At 34.2% G+C, this 23454-nt stretch overlaps 1 protein-coding gene across 1 annotated transcript; it reads left to right on the plus strand.

Annotated features, from left to right (window-relative positions):
* Positions 1 to 542: 542 nt before the first annotated feature.
* On the plus strand, positions 543 to 16370 carry LOC121971574 (putative glucose-6-phosphate 1-epimerase). Its single transcript, XM_042522896.1, has 9 exons — positions 543 to 765; positions 3602 to 3676; positions 8764 to 8820; positions 8909 to 9069; positions 9206 to 9340; positions 15189 to 15291; positions 15366 to 15465; positions 15560 to 15790; positions 16066 to 16370. Exons 1-8 carry the CDS (start codon positions 673 to 675, stop codon positions 15769 to 15771), a joined length of 936 nt encoding a protein of 311 aa, XP_042378830.1. The 5' UTR covers positions 543 to 672; the 3' UTR covers positions 15772 to 15790; positions 16066 to 16370.
* The last annotated feature ends 7084 nt before the right edge of the window (positions 16371 to 23454 follow it).

Raw genomic sequence — 23454 nt, forward strand, 5'->3', positions numbered from 1 at the left:
ACCGATCCGATATTCAATGTGTGTAGGTTGTGCTCGCACACGAGTCAACCTTGATTCAGTAAAATCTAGGCCCTAGACTTTTGCGCACTCATACGTGAGAGTCTTTTCCCATGCATATATTTACAACATCAATACATTTATCATAATTTAAAACCAATAATAAAACTAAAAAAACTTCTAACATAAGATTAATCATCCATATACAATAAAATTTTTTCATCTACACCTTTTTATTCCATTTATATTTCTAACAATAATATCCATGTATTAACACCACTATGATTATATTGCTCTTGAGCGAACGTATGACCTTATCTCAGTTTTTTTTTGTATTATTTAACTACTAAAGTCAATGGAAGTTAAACTATAATATACAACAGTCAAGAAGCACGTTGCCGCGGCACAAATTTGAAGGCAACTGGACCAGCGAGAAGAGCTCAAGAGCACCGCTGAGGCAAGCGAACGGTCGAAATCCATCCGCACAGATCACGCATCCCACCTGACCCGACCCGACCCCTTTTTCTCCTCGTTAGAAAATAGAAACCCACCTACCCCCGCCTTCCTCCCAGCTTTCCAAGTTCCGATATCTGCTTCTGGAAGGGAGGCGAGAAATTCGCGACGAGGTGCAAGCTCCGCCAAGTCTTTAGGGTTCTAGGTTATGGGAGTTGGGCGATGTCAGTCGAGAAACCGCCGGTAGAGATCTGCAAGGGCGTCAATGGCCTCGACAAGGTCGTGCTCAGGGAGGTCCGCGGAAGCTCCGCCGAGGTTCGTTCCACATGTCTTCCTCTCCTTCCCGCGACCTGGATCCGTTTGTTTCGCCGTTTTGTTTTCTTCTTCTTTTTATGACGCTCTTGTTAATTTTGCCTCGTGATCGTCGTATTCGTGGGCATGCTGGATCTGATTAAATAATATGAGATCTGATGCTCTGTACATCTTTCGACATTCGTATTTCACCGGTTATGTTGATCTACGACAGTTTTGAGTTTTTCGGCGGGTTAATTATCTGCTGCTTACTCCTGGTAATTATTGTGGAAATTGATCTGGATAACACGACAGCTTGTGTCAAAGGTAAATTTGATGCAATGCTTATGTTCTACGTGTACATTTGAAGATTGACACCCGACTGAAGGAAGATATGCTAATGATGAGGGGTCGAATAAATTCTTCTTGGTCTTTTAGTTCTATTGCTACGATGTTTAGCAAAATTTTGTAGAATGTTGTACCTAATCATTTCATGATTCATGGCCTATAGTGCAACAACATCGAAGAAAATTTTAGTTTTGATTGATTGATTTTTTTTTCCAAGAGCTTAACCTGTTTGAAAATGGGCAAATTTGTATACTTATTTGTAGGTAAATGAAAAATTAAGCTTGACACACAATTGCAAAATGGTGCAATTCAGCCTATAAGCTTTTCACAAAATTAGGTCGGCTACTAGTAATTCCATAAAGCATAAGATATTTAATCATATGATGAAGAGCGTGTTTATAAAACATTTATTTTAACACCCTTTGATGGTGAAGAAAGTTTAGGCTTGAACCTGAAGCAAAGACTTAACTGTAAGATAGATCAAAAGTTTCATATGCTCGTAATAGGTGGTTAACAATAAGGAAAGGGAGGCTAATTATTATAAGAGTTGAGATTCAATTCATGACTTGCTTGGCAGTAGGGAAAGAACTGATTGGGCATCCTTAGTTCTAACATGTTTTGGCTACTAGGAATTCTCATAATTAATGTTCAAGGTTTGACAAGCCGATATTACCGAATGGCACCGTCTTAATAGGATTAGGTTTTCACATGTCTTTATTGTAAACTGAAATTCAAGCGAGGACAACCTCAGTAGTTTTGTCAACTATAAGTTCCCATGATAAGGATATAGCAAAGGGAAATAACTTTCTATAATTGCAACTTCTTAAATCATGGCTTCTGTTCTTTAACTGTGATAAGCATTTGATTTTGATGTCAATCACTTCCAAAAGAGCATAGACAGCCAGTTTGAGCACTCAAATTGTTTTTTATAGTTAGATATAAAAAAGAGGTGAAGATAATGTGTTTATTATCAAACTAATTGTAAAAAGTAAAAAATGTGCTTTTAGAGAATCATATGCAACTCTTCTTTTTAGAAGTTCTTAAAAACCCTAACCTCTATTTTTATAGAACTTCGAAAGGCATTGACAATGCAGTTAGTTATTATTTTTTAATTTTTTTTATATTGACGATTTTTCCTTTCTTTGCTATCTATTATTGGGCATAATAATCTTTAATAGATTGGCTAAGAGACTTAGCAACACTTTTGCATGTATAAAAGAAGAGGTATACTAATTATTCAAATTTTTTTTTATGAATATAACTCTTGCATTGCAATTTGTAAATTTTGTATAGATTTTAGTTATTTGATAAAATCTTCCAAAATTAAGGAAAAAAATAATGTTTAGTCATCTGAGAGGAAAATTAACCATACCATAAAATTTTTGGAATACCTGATATATTTTTATAATTTTCAAACTTTAAAGCTGAAATCCAATTTTTTTTTCTCAAATCCTTCTTTCAATGGAACACATTTTTTTTTAAAAAAGATTCTTCTGCCTGCCAGGCAGCGCCTAAGAGTTTTAAATGCCATTCCCGTTCAGTTGGCATGGGCAAACCATATTGTTTTGTTTGCCAATTGAAACAGAAATGAGAACCACACCGATGATACATACTTCAAACCACTTCCTTTGCTACCTGTTGATGTGGCTCTGCTTCTTCGTTATAGGATGAGTAAATAAGTGAAGATTTGGATTTTGGACCAAAGTCCAATCTAAACCATTGTTCTCCCCCTCCTTGATTCCACTCTTTTCGTCCACATTGGTGTCATTAGCACCACTTGTTGACTTGCCAACACTATGTTGATATGGTTTCATTTTGGCTGGAGATTGAAACTTTGGTTCAGAATGGAACTTTAAACCTTGATTCCAACAAAGTATGATTTCTGGATTTGTGCTTTTTAAAAGATTAGATGCAAAAAATTTCTTTTTTGAACTAATTCTTTAGTTTCAAAATTTTCTTGCCATATTAAGTTTAGATGGTTCGTTTTCCTATAGTTTGGTGGTTAGGAATTGTGAGGTTTTTTCTTGCTTGAACTTGTAGGAAATACTTGTCAAATTTAAAATAATTGAATTAGATTTTAGGATTGTGGAGTGAATATGAAACCACAAACTATTGGATCTTTCTGTTGAGGATAAAATGTAGACAAAGGGCAAAAAGAGAACATCTGACCCATGATTATATGTTGGCTTCACCATATACTTACAAGTAACTGTCTCCTAAAATTTTGTCAATATCACGCTGCTATGCAATATCCTATTGTAGGCCATGGCCAAAGTATACAAGCTGTATTTTAAAAGAGCTTGTGACTATTCCTCATGCAGTAACGGTAATCAAATATGGAATGTTATTGTACCTTCCATCACTAACTTTTTGTTGACTAATTATGCCAATGTTTGGCTACCTGGTTGGTCCATGTCTCTATTAAAGGAGCAGCAAATCACTACTTTTCTTTTTTTTAACATTAGCTATGATATCAGTTTAAGGTGAGTATCTATTTCTTATTCATTTGCAGGTGTATTTGTACGGAGGTCATGTGACATCTTGGAGAAATGACCATGGTGAGGAGTTGCTTTTTCTCAGCACTAAGGTATCAAAACTATGTCCAATAGTTGAGATTTAATTGTGGAATTGGTCAGTTTATGTTGCAGATCAACTTAATTCAATCTTATCTATGACCTTCTGGTTGAGATTCAGTACTGTTATATGAGGATATTATATGAAATATTTGTTTTGGAAGTAGTCATCAACTTGTAGACAAGGGATAGGTTCAACAACCTGTTCTGGAAACTTGAGTTGCTTGCATATCACATCTACAGTTTGAGAACTGGTGCCAGTTATTAGTATTATTATTATTTCTAATTCATCTGAAATCCAATCAGTCACTACATGATAGTTTTTTGTTGCTTGAGGAATTAAGAACATAAAACTAAAAAAAAAAAGAAGTGCATTCTGAGACCTTAGAGCAAATGATGATGGCAGGAATAGAGTATATAAGGTTGGATCTGTCAAACTCGTTTGGCTTCACTATTCCCCAAAACTCGAGCTATTATGAAATTAACCAATTTCTATATTTATATCATTAATTTGATTCACTCCAATTTCCTAGCACATGAATTGATTAGATATTTTTTGTCGCAAGCAGATTCAAACTAAGGACCCCTCCCCTCAACCATGTATTGTTGATTGGCTAATCATTATTCCCAAAGGCTCAAGCTATTAGGAAATGTACCAATGTATATATTGCTATTGTTAGTTTTTGATACATCAAGTTCAAACCTCTTTTTGTAATAAACATGCCTTGCATAAATGCATTTATTATCATCTAAGATCTATAGTAGGTTGACAATTCACTATCTTGTATAAACTCCCAAAACCAAAATTCAACCTAATTTAGTTGAATGAACCATTCCAATCTTCATTATGCTGAAATTGCAAGAAAAGTGATACTAGACTTTAAAATCACTTTGTCAACCTGGATTTTAACATGCTTTTGAAGTAAAAGACATTTGAAGTCAACTTAGGATCCACACAATGCTTAGCTTCATTTTGGAAGCATTTATTTGAAGATTTATTTTTTTGTTACTTTGGATGATAGGACACTGAGAACAAGAAATAAAAAAGAAAAATATACATTGGATTTCACGATAGCATATGAATTTATAATAACTAATATGTGTTTCAAGAAGACAAAAGAATACTTGGTTATGCTCAAAAGTGGGAACAATAAGTTGCAAATTAACTTTTTTACGATTATGAAGAGAGAAAAATTTGTAAAGATTGAAGGTTATCTCTGGAGAAAATTTAACTCCAACATAGGATAGTGGTGTTAGATATGCACCTCAAACATAGTATCAGTAGAAGAAAAATGTTCATGATTTTTAGGATCAAGAGGTGGAAGTTAAAGAAGTGAAGCAAAGCATCTTTAAGGAGAGGGTAGACGATTAGAATATGACATGTGATGAAATGATATCAAATTCGAAATCAGCTAAGAGCGTACTCAACAAGTCAAGAGGATGAACATTGTCAAATAAAAAATCTTGGTAGTGGAATGAGGGAGTACACGAGAAAGTTAAAACAATATGCAGTAGCCAAGAAAGAGTAGTGACGGAAGCCAAGAATGAAGTTTTCGAACATGTATATCAACAACTTGATACAAAAGAAGAAGAAAGAAATATTTAATATAGCTAAAGCAAGAGAGAGAAAAGCAAAGGGCATTACCTAAATAAAATGTATTAAAGATTAATTCAGTAAGGTACTAATAGAAGATGAAGAAATGGAGTGATAAAAGAGAGATTTTTATCAACTTTTTAATAAAAGTGTAGGTGGCCTATCTAGCATAGAAAATTTAGAGGAGTATAAAAATTTAAATTTTGATGGGAGAATTTAAATTTTAGGCGTAAATGGTTGCAAAATGAAAAAACTATTGAAATGGATAATATTTCAATAGAGGTATGAAAAAAAACGATGAACTAGGTAACACCGAACTTGGGACGACTAGCTCGGTCCCACGGAAGTTTTCCATCGGTTGCGGCGGACAACCCAGATGCCCAACATCTCGTGGTTGCGCGTCTTATTTGGAAGAAAAATCCCTGCAAATGCACTATAGTTGGGGATCGAACTGCGGATGCCTGGTAACAATTTAACACTCTTCCGCTGCACCGTAGTCCTGGGGGCTCCAATAGATGCATGGAAGTGCCTAGAGAAGTAGGGTAACTTATGACATTTAATCTAATATTGAAAATGAAGAAATATCTTATTAATGGAGGTTAACTACTTTAATTCCCTAGATAAAAATAAAGAAAACATATAAAATTGTGCGAATTATAGGGGTATTAAGCTAATGAACTCATGAAACTTTAGGAACGAGTTATAGAAAAAAAAAAATTAAGGAATGCGACCAATATAATTGAAAATCATGATATTCATTTGGAAAAGAAATGTGTTAGTATAGCGTGTATTTAGGGTTGTAAACGAGTCAAGCCGAGTCGAGCTTTAAGGTGTTCAAGCTTGTTTGATAAAGTAACCGAATCGAGCCGAGCTTAAAATGAACCAAACTTTTGAAATGATTGCTCAAGCTTGGCTTGGTTTATTTTTCATGAGCTTGAGCTTGTTTGAAGCTTGACTTGAGCTTGGTTCGTTTAGATGTTATCGAGCTCTTAATTTAAGCTTGGCTTGAGCTTGGTTCGTTTAGATGCTATCGAGCTCTCAATTCAAAATTGTTTGATTATTTGAAACTTTTAGTTGTTTGATTGGTTATTGAGCTTGATAATTTAAACTTATTTGTTTATTTTATTTTATTATTTATTTAGCATATTGAAAATAGTTTTATTAATGAATATGGTTCATGAACATTGTTCACGAACGTTGTTCATGAACATTGTTCACGAACGTTGTTCACGAACGTTAACGAGCTGAACACATATGTGTTCAAGCTTGTTTGTTTAGTTTGACGGATTGTTCAAGCTTGTTTGTTTAATCAATCTTGTGTATATTGAACGAACATAAACAAGTTCTTACCAAGCCAAACACCAAACTTGTTCACGAATGCTTGATTCATTTACAACCCTACGTGTATTGAAACAATTAAAGATATATATGAGAATGTAATGAGAAGAATAGAGATTCTAGGCGGATAAACCAATGTGTTTTCAATAAAGATAGGGTTGCATCAAGGATTAACTTAAGTCTATATCGTTTTGCATTATTTATGGATGAACAAACGGGGTCCAAGATATATTACCATGGTGCATGTTGTTTGTAGATGACATTGTTTTGGTTGAAGAGATACGTGAAGGAGTAAATGCTAAGTTTGAATCATGGTGGGAAATAATGAAAGTAAAAGAAGTAAAATGATTTTAAACTTAGTAAAGACATAATATGTATGAAATTCAAGTTTAGTAGTAATGAACATAATAAGACAACCATTAAGATAGGAGATGATGGGTTACTAGTAATCGAGAGTTTGAAGTATATAGGATCAATTTTATAAAAGGATGGAGGTTGATAGAAGTAACCGAGAGCTCGAAGTATAGAGGATCGATTTTACAAAAGGATAGAGAGTTTACATAGAATGCAAATAGAATGATTGAAATGGAAGAGAGCATCAGCTGTTCTTTGTGATTGTAAGATACCTCCAATGGTTAAAGAAAAGTTTTACAAAATGATAGTTAGATCTGCTGATTTATATGGAATTGAATGTTGGGTTATAAAATCAAGCATACAAGTAGAAGATGAGATGAATGTGCATATGATGATGGATATGATAAGAAATGAGAATATATGAGGGAAAGTTGGAGTTGCTCCTATCAAGAAAAAAATCCCGTGAGATGGGTTTAAGATGATGTTGACATTTATTTAGGCGACTAATAAATTCCCCAATTAGGCGATATAAGATTATGACAAACACACATATTAATTGAGGAAGTGGGAGAGCAAAGAAGACTTTGTTAGTAACGATAAAAGAAGATAAAATTCATTTAAATATAAATGAGAATATGGTAGGGGATCGAGCCTAATGACATAGGAGGGACCATATAGCTGACCTCACTTAGTGAGATAAAGACATTGTTATTATTGTTGTTGATGCTAAGTAGTAGACTAATGCTCCCTCTACTTGAGGGGAGGAGGGGGAAGGAAGGTAGCGTGTTGGGAGAGGGGAGAAGGGAAGGAAGAGATGGGATAGGTTTCCTTTGTTTTGTCTACTTGAAAAGATAGGAGAGGACACATGGTATACAACTTTTACTTATCCAAAAAAAAAAGGAGAAAAGATTGGAGAGAATAGGAAATGATAACTTTAACAATTCGATTTTGTCATCCCAAGACATTCAGGGTTGAACCAGTCTTTTCAACACTTGTCCTCTCTTCCGTCAGGAAAAGAGATCCAGATTCTTCCTCTGTCTACCCTTTAATTCCCCCACCGAAGTGGACAAGATAAATGATTGTGTTTGCTCCCTTCCCTCTATCTGGGCTCCCTCTCAAGTAGACAACATTTATTCTGATGCTTGGTACTTTCTTGTGTTTTAATTAAGTTGTTCCATAGTTATTTTCTTTCAAAATTTGTTGTATGATTGATATTGCTTTAAGTTTGTATAAAGTAGTGTCGAATCCACAATGATCAATAATTAACTAAAAAGCTGGTTGAAGAACGACTTCTTTTGTGTACTTCTATCACTTCATAAGAGTTGAATAGATGATCTGATCTTGATTTCTTCTTAAAGTGAACTTACAATTTGAATTACAAACTCCACCATGTTGGGGAAGCCCTTATGCTCATCAAATTGTGAAACTGTTAATTCACAATCGTAAAGCTGTTCACACATTTTCACTTTGAGGTTGATTCTGCATTTGCATCCACGGCTCTATCCCAAGGTATGCCTTTGTAAAGTGAACTTACAATTTGAATTAGAAACAAAACAAGACTGGGAATAATTTCTTTTGCTTCAACAAACTCTGTCCAAGACGTGATTTCTCAAGTCTTAGAGTAAACTGCTAGGTTTGTGGGAGCATGGCATTCATATCTATTACTATTCTTACATTTGTGATTGTTTTACTTGATTAATTTAACATGATAAAAGAATCTGCATGCTGTAATTAATGATCTGAGAGTTGCCTCTCAACCCTCTCTTTCTCTTCATCACACAACTGTTATATAATTTTTCCTTGGTTTCCTTTTAGGCAATTTTCAAGCCTCCAAAAGCTATACGTGGTGGTATCCCAATATGCTTTCCTCAAGTATGACATTGTTCTTCTTATCGTGCCCTTTATTTTTTTTTTCTTCTGGATTTATTTATATTATTCAGCTAATTTAAGAGAGATACAGTTTGGGAGTCATGGAAATCTTGATCAGCATGGTTTTGCAAGGAATAGATTTTGGAGTATTGATACCAACCCCCCTCCTTTTCCTACTGTTAGCACCAACAAAGCTTTAATTGATTTGATCTTTAAACCGAGTGAAGAAGATCTCAAAACATGGCCTCATAGGTACTAGTAAAAAAGATGCATTCATTTCTTACCTATAGTTTATCATTCTACTCTCTTTTGGTAAAAAAAAGGGAGTTTGGACTACTTAAAATTTCCAAACTTGATGGCTGCTGCTGCTGCTGCCTTCTTTTGGTAGTTATGAATTTCGTCTAAGGATTACTTTGGGACCTGGAGGAGATCTAATGCTGACATCACGGATAAGGAATATTGATGCAAAGCCATTGTCCTTCACGTTTGCCTACCACACCTACTTATCTGTTTCTGATATCAGGTAGCATAGATGAATTTGTATATATTTTTTCTGTTTATACTATTGTCATTTTTAAGAAGATATATTTGGTATTTACATGCTTCACTTACATCTTCTGGCTTTTGTTCCTGTGTGTAAATGCTTCTTTTCATGTAATAACAAAAAAATTTAAACAATATTTTATTCTGCTTAATTTATACTTGGTAACGAAACACATGATTATTTCTTGCTGGTTCTAACTCCTAAAATGCCAATCGGGACTATTACAGATACTTGAGCTATGAATTGGCTTATTTCCCATACCAAAATCCTTATTCCTCAGTAGGTATTTTGAATGTTTAAGATATTAAGAATTTTAGCCCGGGGTGAACTGCATAGTCAGGATTTTACATGCATTTATGTTTACTTGCGTATCCTTGTTATAACAAGTTTTTTTTTTAATCCATCCTGTGTCCTCTTTAAATGATTGCAATTATATGCTCTATCAAGATGATGCTAACAGCCCAGCATAAAATAAGAACTTATGATCAATGATTGAAATATCCTTGCAAGAAATGTTGCCTTGATTGCTTGAATCCACCCTGCTAATTTTGCTCTGTCCACTTGGCTCGTATCCTTGTTTGCTTAGCTCATTGAGTCCACTTGGTCTCTGTCTGGTCCAACTGATTAGCTTACTAAGCTCACCTTCTCTTGCTCGGGTTCATCTAGCTGTTTGATCTGCACCGTCGGTCCTGGTGTTGCAGGTCTTCAGCAGAAGAGAGATTTGGTATTATGTGGAGTTAATAGGTTCAAGAGAGAACGTGATATGCCAGTGGCACATATAAATGCTGGTAACCAAAATATAACGCAGTGTCAAATACACAAAGTAATTATGACAGAAGGAAACTAACAATATTAATCATCATAAGTATCGCAAACACATCAAATCTAATCACAACATATAAATCCAAAACAAGCAGACAGCAAGAAGTCACAAGCACTAGTTACCATTCACCCATCCAAAGTTCACCTTTGACATTGAAATAACACAAGCTAGTTATTAACTACCAGTTAGCATTAGAATGTCACAACTACAATTCATCAACGTCACCGGCAAAACATATTCAATTATACCAAATTATAATCCACCTATTAAAGAAAGCTATATTTGTTAATATTGATATTGGTTATTCAAAAACTTGGTGGTATCAGATCAGCATGATCAGTTGGCTCGTAGTCAGTAAGATTTTTTTTCTAAAAAATACAAAAATATAAAGTTATTTGATGTATGAGACAACAAATATTTTAAAATTTAAAGAATGACATGTTTTATATCTCACTAAATATAATATATATAAATAACATTAAATTAATAAAATCAGACTATTATTTAATTAATTAAGCTAGTAATATAATAATTTGACTATTCATAACATAGTAATTAAATAAAAATAGCTGAGTAGTAAAAGTCAGTTATAATTGTTTCGAAATTAGTGATGATATAGTGCTTATTTTATCTTTGACCATAAAATGTTTCCACATCACAGCAAGCCCTGTTTGGGGCGCGAGCAACAGGGTTTTGATATAGTTATTCCAAAATTAGTGATGATATAGATTTTTAAATGTTTACGCTATAGATATTGATAATTAATTATGTAACTTATATCAACTGAAATTAAATAATTTTAGTAATGAGTGAGGTAAACAATCTAATGTGGATTATATTTATACCAAGTAGAATTAGAAATCTGATATGGTATAATCAATAAATCATAATAATTTAGTATTAATATATAAGTGTTATTTCAATATTGATCTAGTAGTGACTAAAGGACAATTTTTTTTTTTAATAATTCCAATATTAATGATGATACTTTTTTCAATATTAATAAACTATTAATAATATGAATATTAAGCTGGCATCTTTTTCCCAACATTAATAAACTATGTATTAATAGCATGGATCATGTAAGTAGTCTAATTAGTTTTCAATTAATGAATTATATCAAATACTACAACAATCAAGCCTTATCCCACTAGGTGGGGTTGGCTATATGAATCCTTTTACACCATTGAGCTTTATCTCCTACTATATCATCTATACTTAAATAAATTATATCTTGTTTCATTGTTGCTAACCAAGTCTTTTTTTAGTCTTCCTCTTCCTCGTTTGATATGTATGTTTGTCATAATTTCATATTACCTAACTGGAGCATTTATTGGTCGTCTAAATATATGCCCGTACCATCTTAAACGTGTCTCTCGAAGTTTTTCCTTAATAGATGCAACTCTGACTTTCTCTCTAATGCTTTCATTTCTTATTCTGTGCATCCTCGTATGTTCACACATCCATCTTAATATCCTCATCTTTGCAACTCTCATCTTTTGCTTATGTGCTCGAGGCATAGCCTAACATTCAACTCCATATAACATAACAGGTCTAAATGTGGTTTTGTAGAACTTTCCTTTAAATTTTAGAGATATTTTACGGTCACATAAAACACCCGACGCTCTCCTCTATTTTAACCATCATGCTTATATTCTATGTAAGACATCTCTCTCAATCCTTCTATCGTTTTGTAAAAAATATCCTAAATATTTAAAGCTCTTGGTTTTGGGTAATTCGTCATCTCCTATCTTAACAATTGTCTCATTATGTCTAATATTGCTAAACTTAAATTTCATAAATTCTGTCTTTATTCTACTAAGCCTAAACATTTTTCCTTCTAGTGTTTCTCGCCAAGATTCTAGTTTATCATTTACTTCTTTATGTGTTTCATATACCAAAACAATATCATTTGCAAACAATATGCACCACGATACTGTATCTTGAATGTGTATAATGAGTTTATTCATAATTAGGTTAAAAAGATAGGGACTTAGAGCTTATCCTTGATGTAACCCAATCTTTATTAGAAATTCTTCAGTCTGAAGTCTTTATTCTGGTCGTTACATACTCGTACATATCCTTAATTAGTGTACTATATGTTACGCTAATATCTCTCTTTTCTAGAATTCTCTATATAATTTCTCTTAAGACTCTGTCATAAGATTTTTCTAAGTCAATGAATATCATATGTAGATCTTATTTTTACTCCCGATATTTTTTAATTAATTGTATAAGATGTATAACTTTTATTGTCGACCTTTCAGGCATGAAGCCAAATTGATTTTCAGTCACATGTGGTTTCCTTAATCTTTTTTTCTATTACTCTTGACCAAAGTTTTATGGTATGATTCATTAGTATAATACTCGTATACTTTGCACAATTTTGTACGTCTCCCTTATTCTTATATAAGGGAATTAGAATACTTACCCTATAAATAATTTTATATATCATTTAATATCTTGTTTCTCTAGGCACTTCCATACGTCTATCAGAATCCAATGGTTTTTTCATTGTGCATACTTGTTCTACTTATGAAGTTTGAATTCTATGATAAAAATTTAAATTTCTATACTCATTTGATCTACTTAAATTATCTAAGTTAAGTCGGTCACTTAAACATTCATTAAAAAATTTATAAAAATACCTCTTCCACTACTTTTTTATTTTTTTTATCGTTTACTAGTACCCTATTGCATTTATCTTTAATATATTTTATTTGGATAAGATTTTTTACCTTCATTTCTCTTATTTTAACTATTATAGAAATGTCACTCTTCTTTTTTATCCAATTTTTGATATAATCGTTTAAAAATTTCATTCTTTACTTCATTCATTACTTTCTTAGTCTCTTTCTTGGTTATTGTATATTTTCTTAAGTTTTCTTCGTTCTTATAAATATATAATTCGTCATAAGTTGTTTATTTTTCGTTCACTTTCTTTTATACTTTTTCATTCCACTACCAAGATTCCTTACTTAGTGATGCATGTTCTTTTGACTCACCGAGCATACTCTTAGCTACTATTTTTAACATTGATACCATCTTATCTCATGTCGTATAAGTGTCACCGTATTTATTTCACCTAATACTGTTTCTCCTACCTTCTTCTTAAATATATTTTGCTTCTCATCCTTTAACTTCCACCACTTAATTCTAAGAATGGTATATATTTTCTTTCTATTAATACTATGCTTGAGGCGTATATCCAATACTACTAATGTATGTTGGGTAGTTAAGTTTTTTCTAGGGATGAGTTTGCAATTTTTATAAATTTTTGTATCATTCTTCCTAACCATATGAAAGTTAATTTGCGATTTATTATTCTCACTTTTGAATGTGACTAAGTGTTCTTTACTTTTCTTATAAAATATATTACCTAATATAAAGTCATATGCTATCGCAAAATCTAATATAGTTTTCCCTTTTTCATTTAGTTCCCAAGATCTAATATAGTTTTAAACCCATAACCTCCATGTACCCTCTTATATTTCTCATTTTTCACTCCGACATACTCATTTAGATCACCTCCTATTAAAATTATTTAATTTGGTAGAATGTTTTGTAATACTTTATCTAAGTCGTCCCTAAATCTTGATTTGGTAGCTTTGTCTAATTCTATTTGCGATGCATATATGCTAATTATGTTCTTAATTTCTGGCGTCACTATTATCTTAAGGGCTATAATTCTATCTCCTCTTCTAACTACTCTTGCAATCTTTTAACGAACTATCTACAACAATATCCACTCCATTTCTTGCTTTACTCTTTCCTGTGTATCATAACTTAAAACCCGAGTTCTCTATCATCTTTGTCTCTTGTACGCATAAAATATTAATTCTTCTCCTAATCATCGTATTTACTACTTTCATTCATTTATCAGTGAGGGTTCTTATGTTCCATGTTCCAAATCTTAGACTATTAGTTTTCCTATCATATTTGTTTTTATCCAATCTATGGCATGAGAACTATTGCCTATTTAACACTACACCCAAGTTCTCATAGAGATGTAACAGTCCTTGCTAATACAGTCGGATACTGTAACGGGAACTCTTGCATAGTTAGCACTACACCCGAGTTCTGGAGATATAGCAGTCGTTGCGAAGACGTTACAATCGAACCTTACAACGCGCAACCCTCCTCTTTTGTCCGTGTTTGGGACCGACCATGACTGGTTTGTCATGGACGGAGTTATTATATCAACTAAAATCATTAAATTAATGATGCAAATAATCTTAATCATTTTAATTGTTTCTTCTAAGTAATACTATTAATCTAACATTGTCTAATTAATCAAGTAAAATCATATTAACATGGAACTTCCTAGACCTGTAAGTTTATTTTCAAAATTCTCTTCCAAATGAATTTTTTTAATCATGCAAGCATGGTTTCCATTTTTTTCCTTTTTGCACCTCAACTTCATTGAAAAATACTATACCAAAAATTGTTTTATATAAAAAAAATATTATTTGTTAATTTTTTTATTATTCAATATTTACTGAGAAATGATTATATAGTTGATGATGAAATTATCGACTCTAATATGATCAAAAATAGTTAATAAATGTTCTTTTTAAAAAATAAGTTTTATCAAATATCTATGGTTATATCGTTAATTAACTATAACCAATTTTTATTAATTAAATTCAGTTGTCAATCAAATGATAAGTTACCTATTACATATGCTCAATTTTTACCTTTTCATAACTTGCACTTCATACTGTATTAAGTATAATCCTAATTGTTGACCCAAAAAACGTTAACCTTAATCTTATGTTGTTACTAATTTCCAATTATACTACTACATATTGTATCTGTTATTACTTATTACAAACACTATATCTTTGTTAGTTACAATAACCAAATTTATAATCGCTATTAGTTAAGTTGGTTAATTGATGACTATTTTTTTCTTCAAAATATTTATGGATTATGTAATAGTATGTGATCCTTTTATTCTTGTGATACATATTTGTTTGCCCTCAAGATCAATTAATGTTTCAGTGAAGTAAGGGTTGAAGGGCTCGAGACTCTTGATTTCCTTGATAACTTAAAAGCCAAGGAGCGATTCACAGAACAAGGAGATGCAATCACTTTTGAATCTGAAGTATGCACTTGAGCATGGGCATGATTATGTTTTGATCTATAATCAATCTTTTTTCTGACTTCTCTTTATGATAGGTGGACAAGATATATCTGGCGACACCAACCAAGATTGCGGTTATAGATCATGAAAAAAAACGAACATTTGTTTTGAGGAAAGATGGGCTTCCAGATGCAGGTAAACTTTGGGGCCTTTAGTGGTTTTGCCCCTAGGCAGGTTTACAAAAGAAGCTAAACCTTTTGGTTTCATTTTTTTTTGAATTTGTTCTCAGTGGTATGGAATCCTTGGGAAAAGAAGGCCAAATCCATGGCTGATTTTGGGGATGATGATTACAAACATATGCTCTGTGTGGAGGCAGCAGCTGTTGAAAAGGTTATCACTCTCAAGCCTGGTGAGGAATGGAAGGGCAGGCTGGAGCTTTCTGCTGTTCCTTCCAGTTATCGCAGCGGACAGTTGGATCCTCAAAGGGTGCTTCAAGGATGAATTATAGATGTCCTTTATGGTGAGCTAACTATCCATTTTGTAGCTAATTAAATGACAGTGGTATTTATGTAAATTTGACCAGCAACTTTCCTAAATTGAGAACCTCGTGGATCGTTTTTTGTTAGGGTTCTGCAAGTCTTGTGTTCTCTGAAAGTAATTAGTATCGCATTAGATACTTGTTTTCTAACCACTCTGCAACAGTTTTGAGATTCCTGGCCTAATTATTTAGACAGTTATCAATGTGTATCTAGTATCATGTCATTTATTGATATGGCTGTTTTTTTGGATGTGCAGGCACTTAAAATGGCACAATGCTTGGCAACAAGATAATTTTTTGTTTGTTGGAGCAAGTCCATCACTATCTTCAATTGCTTGCTTTTCTGTTTTCCCGCTCACTTTGTAGGTTTGTGAAGAGAAACTACTTGATGTGATCAATGGGAAATGTCAAATGCTCAGTAAGTCTGACTTGTGTTTCTTTTCTGGACTGTTGTCATAAAGCTTGAAATTTTGTATCGTTGGAGAATGGCTGGCTGATGCAGTTCACGTCTCATACTATGTTCTCTCGTCAAAAGGTGCTATTCTACAATCTCTTTAACAAATCCTCGAGTAAATATTCTAATTTGTTGTATTTGTTGCATTAGTTACCATTAGTTACACTTCATGCTAACAAGATTCTTGTTAATATCTGTTAACTGATTCTGTCTCAGTTTAATCTCTCTTGTTATGAGTATTAAAAAAAGTCATATTTGCCGGGCCCACTAATCACGGCCCTGCATTATAACACGAGGAGTGGGTTTTAAAGAAGTCATAAAGGAGTCGTGCTACTTCCAGCAGTGCACGAATAAGTCATCATAAATGGTTGCAGGGGGAAAGCTACATTTTCATCGTACTGCAGTTGCCTTCTGCTATTTTTTTTTTTTGAAAAATAAAATTAGTGTACGAGAGCTGATTCGAGATTAACTGTTTTTAAGTTTATTTATTTTATTAAAAATTTAATCGAGTCTTTTTTTTAAAAGTTTTATTAATAGTGTGATTATCTTTATAAATAGTTAAATATTTATTTAATATATAGAATTTATATTATCGTTTTTTATTTTAATATTTTTAAATAATTAAACATTATACAAATATATAAAATCTTATATTTTTATGTCCATTTATAAATTATTCATGAATTTTATTTATGAATATTAGTAAATTAAATTTATTAATGTTTAAATTGACTTATTTTATATACTTTATTATATTTATATTGAATGAATATGAATAATTTTTTTAATCAAGAATTTAATTTATTTATAAATATTTAATCTATTTATAGTCCTAAAATTAAGTTCTCATTCATGTAAAAATATGATAATGTTCATGTCTAACATCTATCCGTCTTTCATTATTGGTCTCATAGTTAGATGAAGATAAATTATATACTAAATGGGTCTTCTACAGAGGGAGAGTTATTTGCCATCGTGACTTAAATCTTTGCTCATTAATACAAGTCTATCTCTTGGATATCAATTTAGTTACGTCATGAGGTAATCACGGGATCTTAACTTATAATCGAACATCAAGTTGGTTAGGAGATGAGAAGACTTTGCATTTTTTCAAAGATATATATCCATCGAGAATTATTTTCTTATTTTAATAAATTTATCATCCTCTAATTAACTGGGCAATAGGACTACTCATAGAACACATGCAAATGAGAATGGAGGTAAACAAGCACTTAATTTTTTGGAGTAATTACCTTCAAATCAATTGATCTGAGTTAATTCGGCCTCATAAAATTTTTCAACTATTATCAAAATAAATCTAGAAATATGAATAGGTCGTCACCCTGTAGCTAATGTTTCTGGATTGTCATTCTATAAAAGAAAATTAATTTCACGGTAGAACTTAGTTAAGAATTGATTCTACATATATGATGAACCGTGAAAGCGCATTAAAAAAATATGACCTTGGCTTAAATATGGACACATGGTTGATGCTAGCAGCACAGAAAACTGCCAAACAACATGACCTCCACCCCTCAACAATGTTTTAAAATGCTTTTCTAAATCTGTCTTATATCTCTAACGTAATGATCAGGGGTTGATTCTCAGGAACTAACAACCTGTATTTGTATGAACTTCCCTCCATATCCGTAGAGCCGGCACTAAAGGGGCCGCCAAAGTAACGAATCTATTTTTTTTTTAAAATGCTTTTCTAAAAAAAATAATGAGTATGCGAGTGTTTTTTAAGAATATCTTAACAAAAATAATGTTACGTAAAAGGAAAAAATATGTGCACTTGAAAGGGAAGAATATTTATTCTCTAACTAGCATTAAACAATTGTCAAGCAACATAACCTCAACACCTCAACGATGTTAAAATGCTTCTGTAAAAAAAAAACTAATGAATATGCATTATTCTCTTTTTAACTAAGAATATTTCACCAAAATGATATTATGGAAAAGAAGAAATGTACACTTTAAAAGGTGACTCGTTTTATGTTAAATGAAAATTATTTACTAGCTGAGGCTATTAGTATGTTATGTTCAAAAATATGATATTTACATTCATTTTTAGTAAAAATCCGAATAAATTTTGGTATAGATAAAACACTTTCAATCAAGCGCTTTAAAAGTTGTTTTTTTTATTAATTTTTGATTGTGAGATATATATTTTAATATCAAAGATTATCTTGAATTTTTTGTTTTTCCTAAAGTCCATAAAGATATTTTGGTTAGATACTCCGATGAGTAGAGATGAAGTGAAAAAAAGAATAATTAGCTTCTATAATCGTCTTAAATCCTAAATGAACCAAGGCCATAACTTGCAAGTCCAATTTCAAATCACAAAGCATTATTTCATATGTAGATTTCAAAAATCATATGAATTACACATCTACAAGGTTTTCTAAAAGGGAAAATTTACCTGCACTCCCCAATTATAACTTCAATTTTACATGTACTTCTCATATCCTAAAAATTTTATTTTCACTCCCTAATCAAATATAATCAATTGTAAAATACTGAAAAATTGTGAATAATGATAAGGAAATTTTTTAGAATTTTTAGAAATTCTTCTGGAATTTTTCGGAGATCGTATGGACGAGTTTACGGGAATTAAACTAGGCCCCGGGAAAGCCTGTTTAGGCTACCCGTTTAAGCGAGGAAAAGTTTATTTTCTTTTTCTTTTTCTTTTTCTAATTCTTTTTCTTTTTTTTTCTTTTCCGTTTTTCTCCGTTCCCTCCTCCTCGGGCCGAGCCGCCCGATCCTTTCCCTTGCCCTAACCGCCCTCACCCAACCGGCGCCGCAAAACCGCCGCGCCCCCTCGCAATAATACCCTCGACCCAACCTCTCCTCCTCTCCTCTGCCCGACGCCGACCCGATCCATTCTTCATCACAGTGCCGCTGGCCTCCCCCGTGCCCTAGCGTCGCGTCGATACCGGGCCCCTCCTTTTCTCCGAGCACGATTTTCTTCTTCTTTCCCTTCTGAGTCGTACACCCGTTGCACACCGCCGCCTTCTCCCTGCTCGAGTTGTGTTGCAGCGACGAGACGAGTCTGAGGGCCGACCACCAGGTCCGAACCAGTGCCGCTGTCGCCTATGCCCTAGCGCTGGCGACCAATTTCACCTGTGCCCACGCACTATCGCCGGTCACCAGGACCGACTCACCATAGATCGTAGCCCTCTGTGCCCTAGCTTTGGTGGGATGCCTCGGGCTCAGCCTCACAATCTCCAGCATTGACCTAGGGTTTACAGCAGTGGGCTGTAGAAAAAAAAAGCATCCCAGCCACTGCTGCTTGCTACTGTCGCCGGAGAAGAAGGTCAGGTAATAGTCTTGCTAACTACAACAGTGATGTGGATTTTGGTATGCTACTGTAAGGATTTCCAATTAGTTAGATCTGGAATTTGTTGTCCAATTGGCAGGGGACAGTGGTGTGGAGTTGCTGGATTCCGACCACCACAGCACGGAACGCCTGGTTGTTTCCTTGATATCCATCTTTGATTCGATCAGTGTAAGTGTTTCAACAAGTGAGTTTTTGTTTTGTAGATCTGGTATATATATTGAATTAGGTATGAATTTGGATTATTACTCTAATGGGTTGGGGATTAGGTAACTAACCCTAATGAATCGTTGGATTTAATTTAGGTAGGGTTAATGCTATATGATTAGGGTTTTACCCTAAATTAGTCTAAGGGATTTTATTTAGCTATTCATTGAGTTATAGCTAAATAAAAATGTATATATATATCGGTGACATAGGACTTTGACACGAGACGAGCATCTCGACGTCAGATTTGGACTGAATTAGACCTTTCTATTGGAGGCGGGTACCTTGACTTATCTTTGATAATGTCATGTTGATGTGTTTAGTAGGTATAACCTTTAGTAATGATTATGTTTGTCTTTGCTTCGGTTGGTCACTACCCGATACCTGTTACATACTTATTTTGTTTACTTATTATGCACTTCATGTTAGTACCTATCTGATTATACATGCTTATAGGGGTAGTGACACAATCATGTGTTTATTATTTTCAGGATCTAGGTTTTTATAACTTATTTGATCTGTGTACCTTTGATTTGGTTCATTGTCCTATGGTACACATTTTATATATATACGGATATTGCTATGCTGTTCAGGATTTTGTCATGCTTAGTGTCATGCACCATTCGCATGATTGCATGCTGCGCGATAGTCTACTCCATTATTGTTGAGCACATCGCAGTTTCATCTCTGTCGGTGCTCCGCTGGTTCGCTCATGGGTAGCGTGACGCAGCGTGGTAGCACGTCAGTTTTGCTCGGTGGTGCTCCGCTGGGACGCTCATGGGTAGTGTGACTGTAGTGTGGTAGCACGCTGGGATCCCTCCCCGTCATCGTGTACCGGGAGATGAGAGCATTACACTCCCCCACTTATGATTTGGGGTAGGAGGATAGGTGTACTCCGACAGCATCCCGTCCACTCGGTCGCTCATTAGGAGTAGTGACGGCAGAGTGCACGGTTGTCACAACCCTACCCACTCGGTCTCACCATCGTGTGTGAGACGTCTGACTGGAGAGTAGGGGTGACCAGGACATGTCATTGGTATCATACGCATTGATGCATTTACTGATTGTGTTTGTTGCACTTATATGCTGCATTTAGATGGATGCATATGTTCGACATGCATACAGGATTTATGATATTCTCGGTCTGACGACCTGACTATTCTGATAGGAGGCCCTGGTGAGTACAATTCTCTTCAGCCTTTTCTATTGTGCATTTCCAGCTTTTGTCCAGAAGATTGTACTCCATAGTTATTACTATTTGTTATAGATTACTATACATATCAACTAGGTATCTGCTGAGTTGTTGAACTTACCCCCGTAGACACTATCTTTTTTAGGTATCAGGTTGTTTATAGAGTCGCTTGGAGTATCCTGTCTGTCGGTACCCATGTCACATCAGAAGATCTGTCTCCGCTTTTGTTTATTTTTATTTTGGTATATGAACCATGTGTATTTAGCTTTGTGTTCTGATTTTGTTTCTGGAGTGTTGTTTTGTTGTGTGGTGTAAGCCTAGCCGGCTAGCATTCTTCATTTTTAGTTGTATGTGTTGCCCATTGTATTTTCCGTTGTGTTTGGTTTTGGTACAGCCGAGTGGGCTGTTAGATTTACATATAACTGCGTGGTTGTGTTTTTATTGTATCAGCCGAGTAGGCTGTATATAAACTGCGTGGTTGTGTGTATATTCCAGCCGTCTGTGCCTGAGGTATATTATGTCTGTAGAAATGGTTCAGATTGTCAGCCGTACTGGGGAGATGTTGCCGAAATTTCTTCAGGCAGGGACTCCCCCAGGGCGTGACAATTTATTTGGTATCAGAACCAAGTTTATGAGTCTTATATCCCGTGTTTCAGATTTCATGTTTTAGTTTTCTCGATGTGATTTTTCGGGTTTTGGGACCTGGCAGCGGCAGGACATCTCCAAGCTATAGGAGGTATGTTGGTATATGTTATCCTACCTTTTTGTTAGTGTATGCACTGTTGACTATGATAGCTATGACATGTATTATCACTTTGTATTTAGTACCTGTCTGGTTGTTGTAACACATATTACATGTGATGGGTTAGCCACTGAGCATGGTCGACCCTAATAGAGATTAAGGACTACAGTCTCTGATGATTTTTCATATCATACCACCAGTAGTTTTAGCTTATGTTACTATTAGTTGGTTAGGAGATAGAGGCACATACCAGCCTCTGCTATTATTAGCTGTGTAGTAGATAGTATCTACATATTCATGTTGACTTAGCCAGTAGAATACCATTTTATCTTAGTTAATTTCATCAGTAGATAATTGATTTATTCCTATTACATCGATCAGAAGAAGTCTGATTTACACTTGTTGATTTGGGTAGTCGTGGATTGATATACCTTAGTTGCTTGTGGAGGATTAATGTATTCTTGATTAGTTAGTAGATGACCGATTTAGTTTTGTTGGTCCGATCAATAGGGGATTGTCATACTTTATTTTTAGAGGTTCGAATCTTTGGGTTATTTGTGCTTAGTTAGGTATCTAGAGCACATTTGAGTACATGGCTTGTACGAAAGTGGAAAAGACTGAATTAGCCATATACTATTGTCGGTTTGATCAGTCTATAGAGGATCGATGTATCCTATTCCATGTGGACTTTAATTTTTGACTGTATGTACCTAGTTGGATAACTTAGAAAGTAGCATAGGGAATGCCAGGTTGATTTGGGTTATATATGCTGATTATTCATATCTATGTTATGTGTACATATGTTTGGTGTATATGAGAGGTATCTTGTTGATTATATTTGTTCTGTGTCTACATTTGTGACTATTATGATTTGTTGGAAGTATTACGTTGATTATACTCTTGGCATAGGTGTATATATATATGTTAGGTGAATGTTGTTTGAGGTGTATTGTCGATTATACCTACGTTGATTTATGCACACGGGTTCGGTATGTATTGTTGGAGGTATCACATTGATTTATACCTGTGTTATGAGTGTGTTGGGTGTGTTTTAATTGGAGGATTATGTCGATCATACCTATGTTGTGTGTGCACGTGTGCCACGTGTATTGTTGATAGTATCATGATGATTTTTCCTATGTTGAATGTAGAATGTTAAGTGTCTACATTATGTCAATTGTTGTATTACCCTGTCAACTAATTCTCTTATTGGTGGGTGGCCCACTAGGATGTTGATAGAGTTGACGATGGATTTGATTTGCTTACTAGGTTGTTACACCCCTGGCTGCCCACAGTGATATGTGGTTGAGTGATCTCGTGCAGTCTTTAGTTGGATAGTTAGAGGTCTTGTTCACTTATGGAATGTTTTGGTGGAGCGTTGCTCCCATATATATTAGATTGTTTGTGGTGGAGTATTGCCCCCACATATTATGGATTGTTTGTGGTGGAGCGTTGCTCCTATATATTATGGATTGCTTGTGATGGAGCATTGCTCCTGTATATTTTGGATTCTTGTGGTGGAGCGTTGCTCCCGTATATTTTGGATTGTTGTGGTGGAGCGCTACTCCTATATAGGTTGCCTTGTTGGTGGTAGAGTGTTGCTCCCACATATGTAGTATTTCTTGTGACGGAGCGTTGCTCTTACGTTAGATGATCTATCTTTGGTGATTTGTAGTTAGTGATCAGATTTCAAACTTGTTATCGAGGATCTCTG

This window comes from Zingiber officinale, chromosome 4A (assembly GCF_018446385.1).
Source record: "Zingiber officinale cultivar Zhangliang chromosome 4A, Zo_v1.1, whole genome shotgun sequence".
NCBI lineage: Eukaryota > Viridiplantae > Streptophyta > Magnoliopsida > Zingiberales > Zingiberaceae > Zingiber > Zingiber officinale.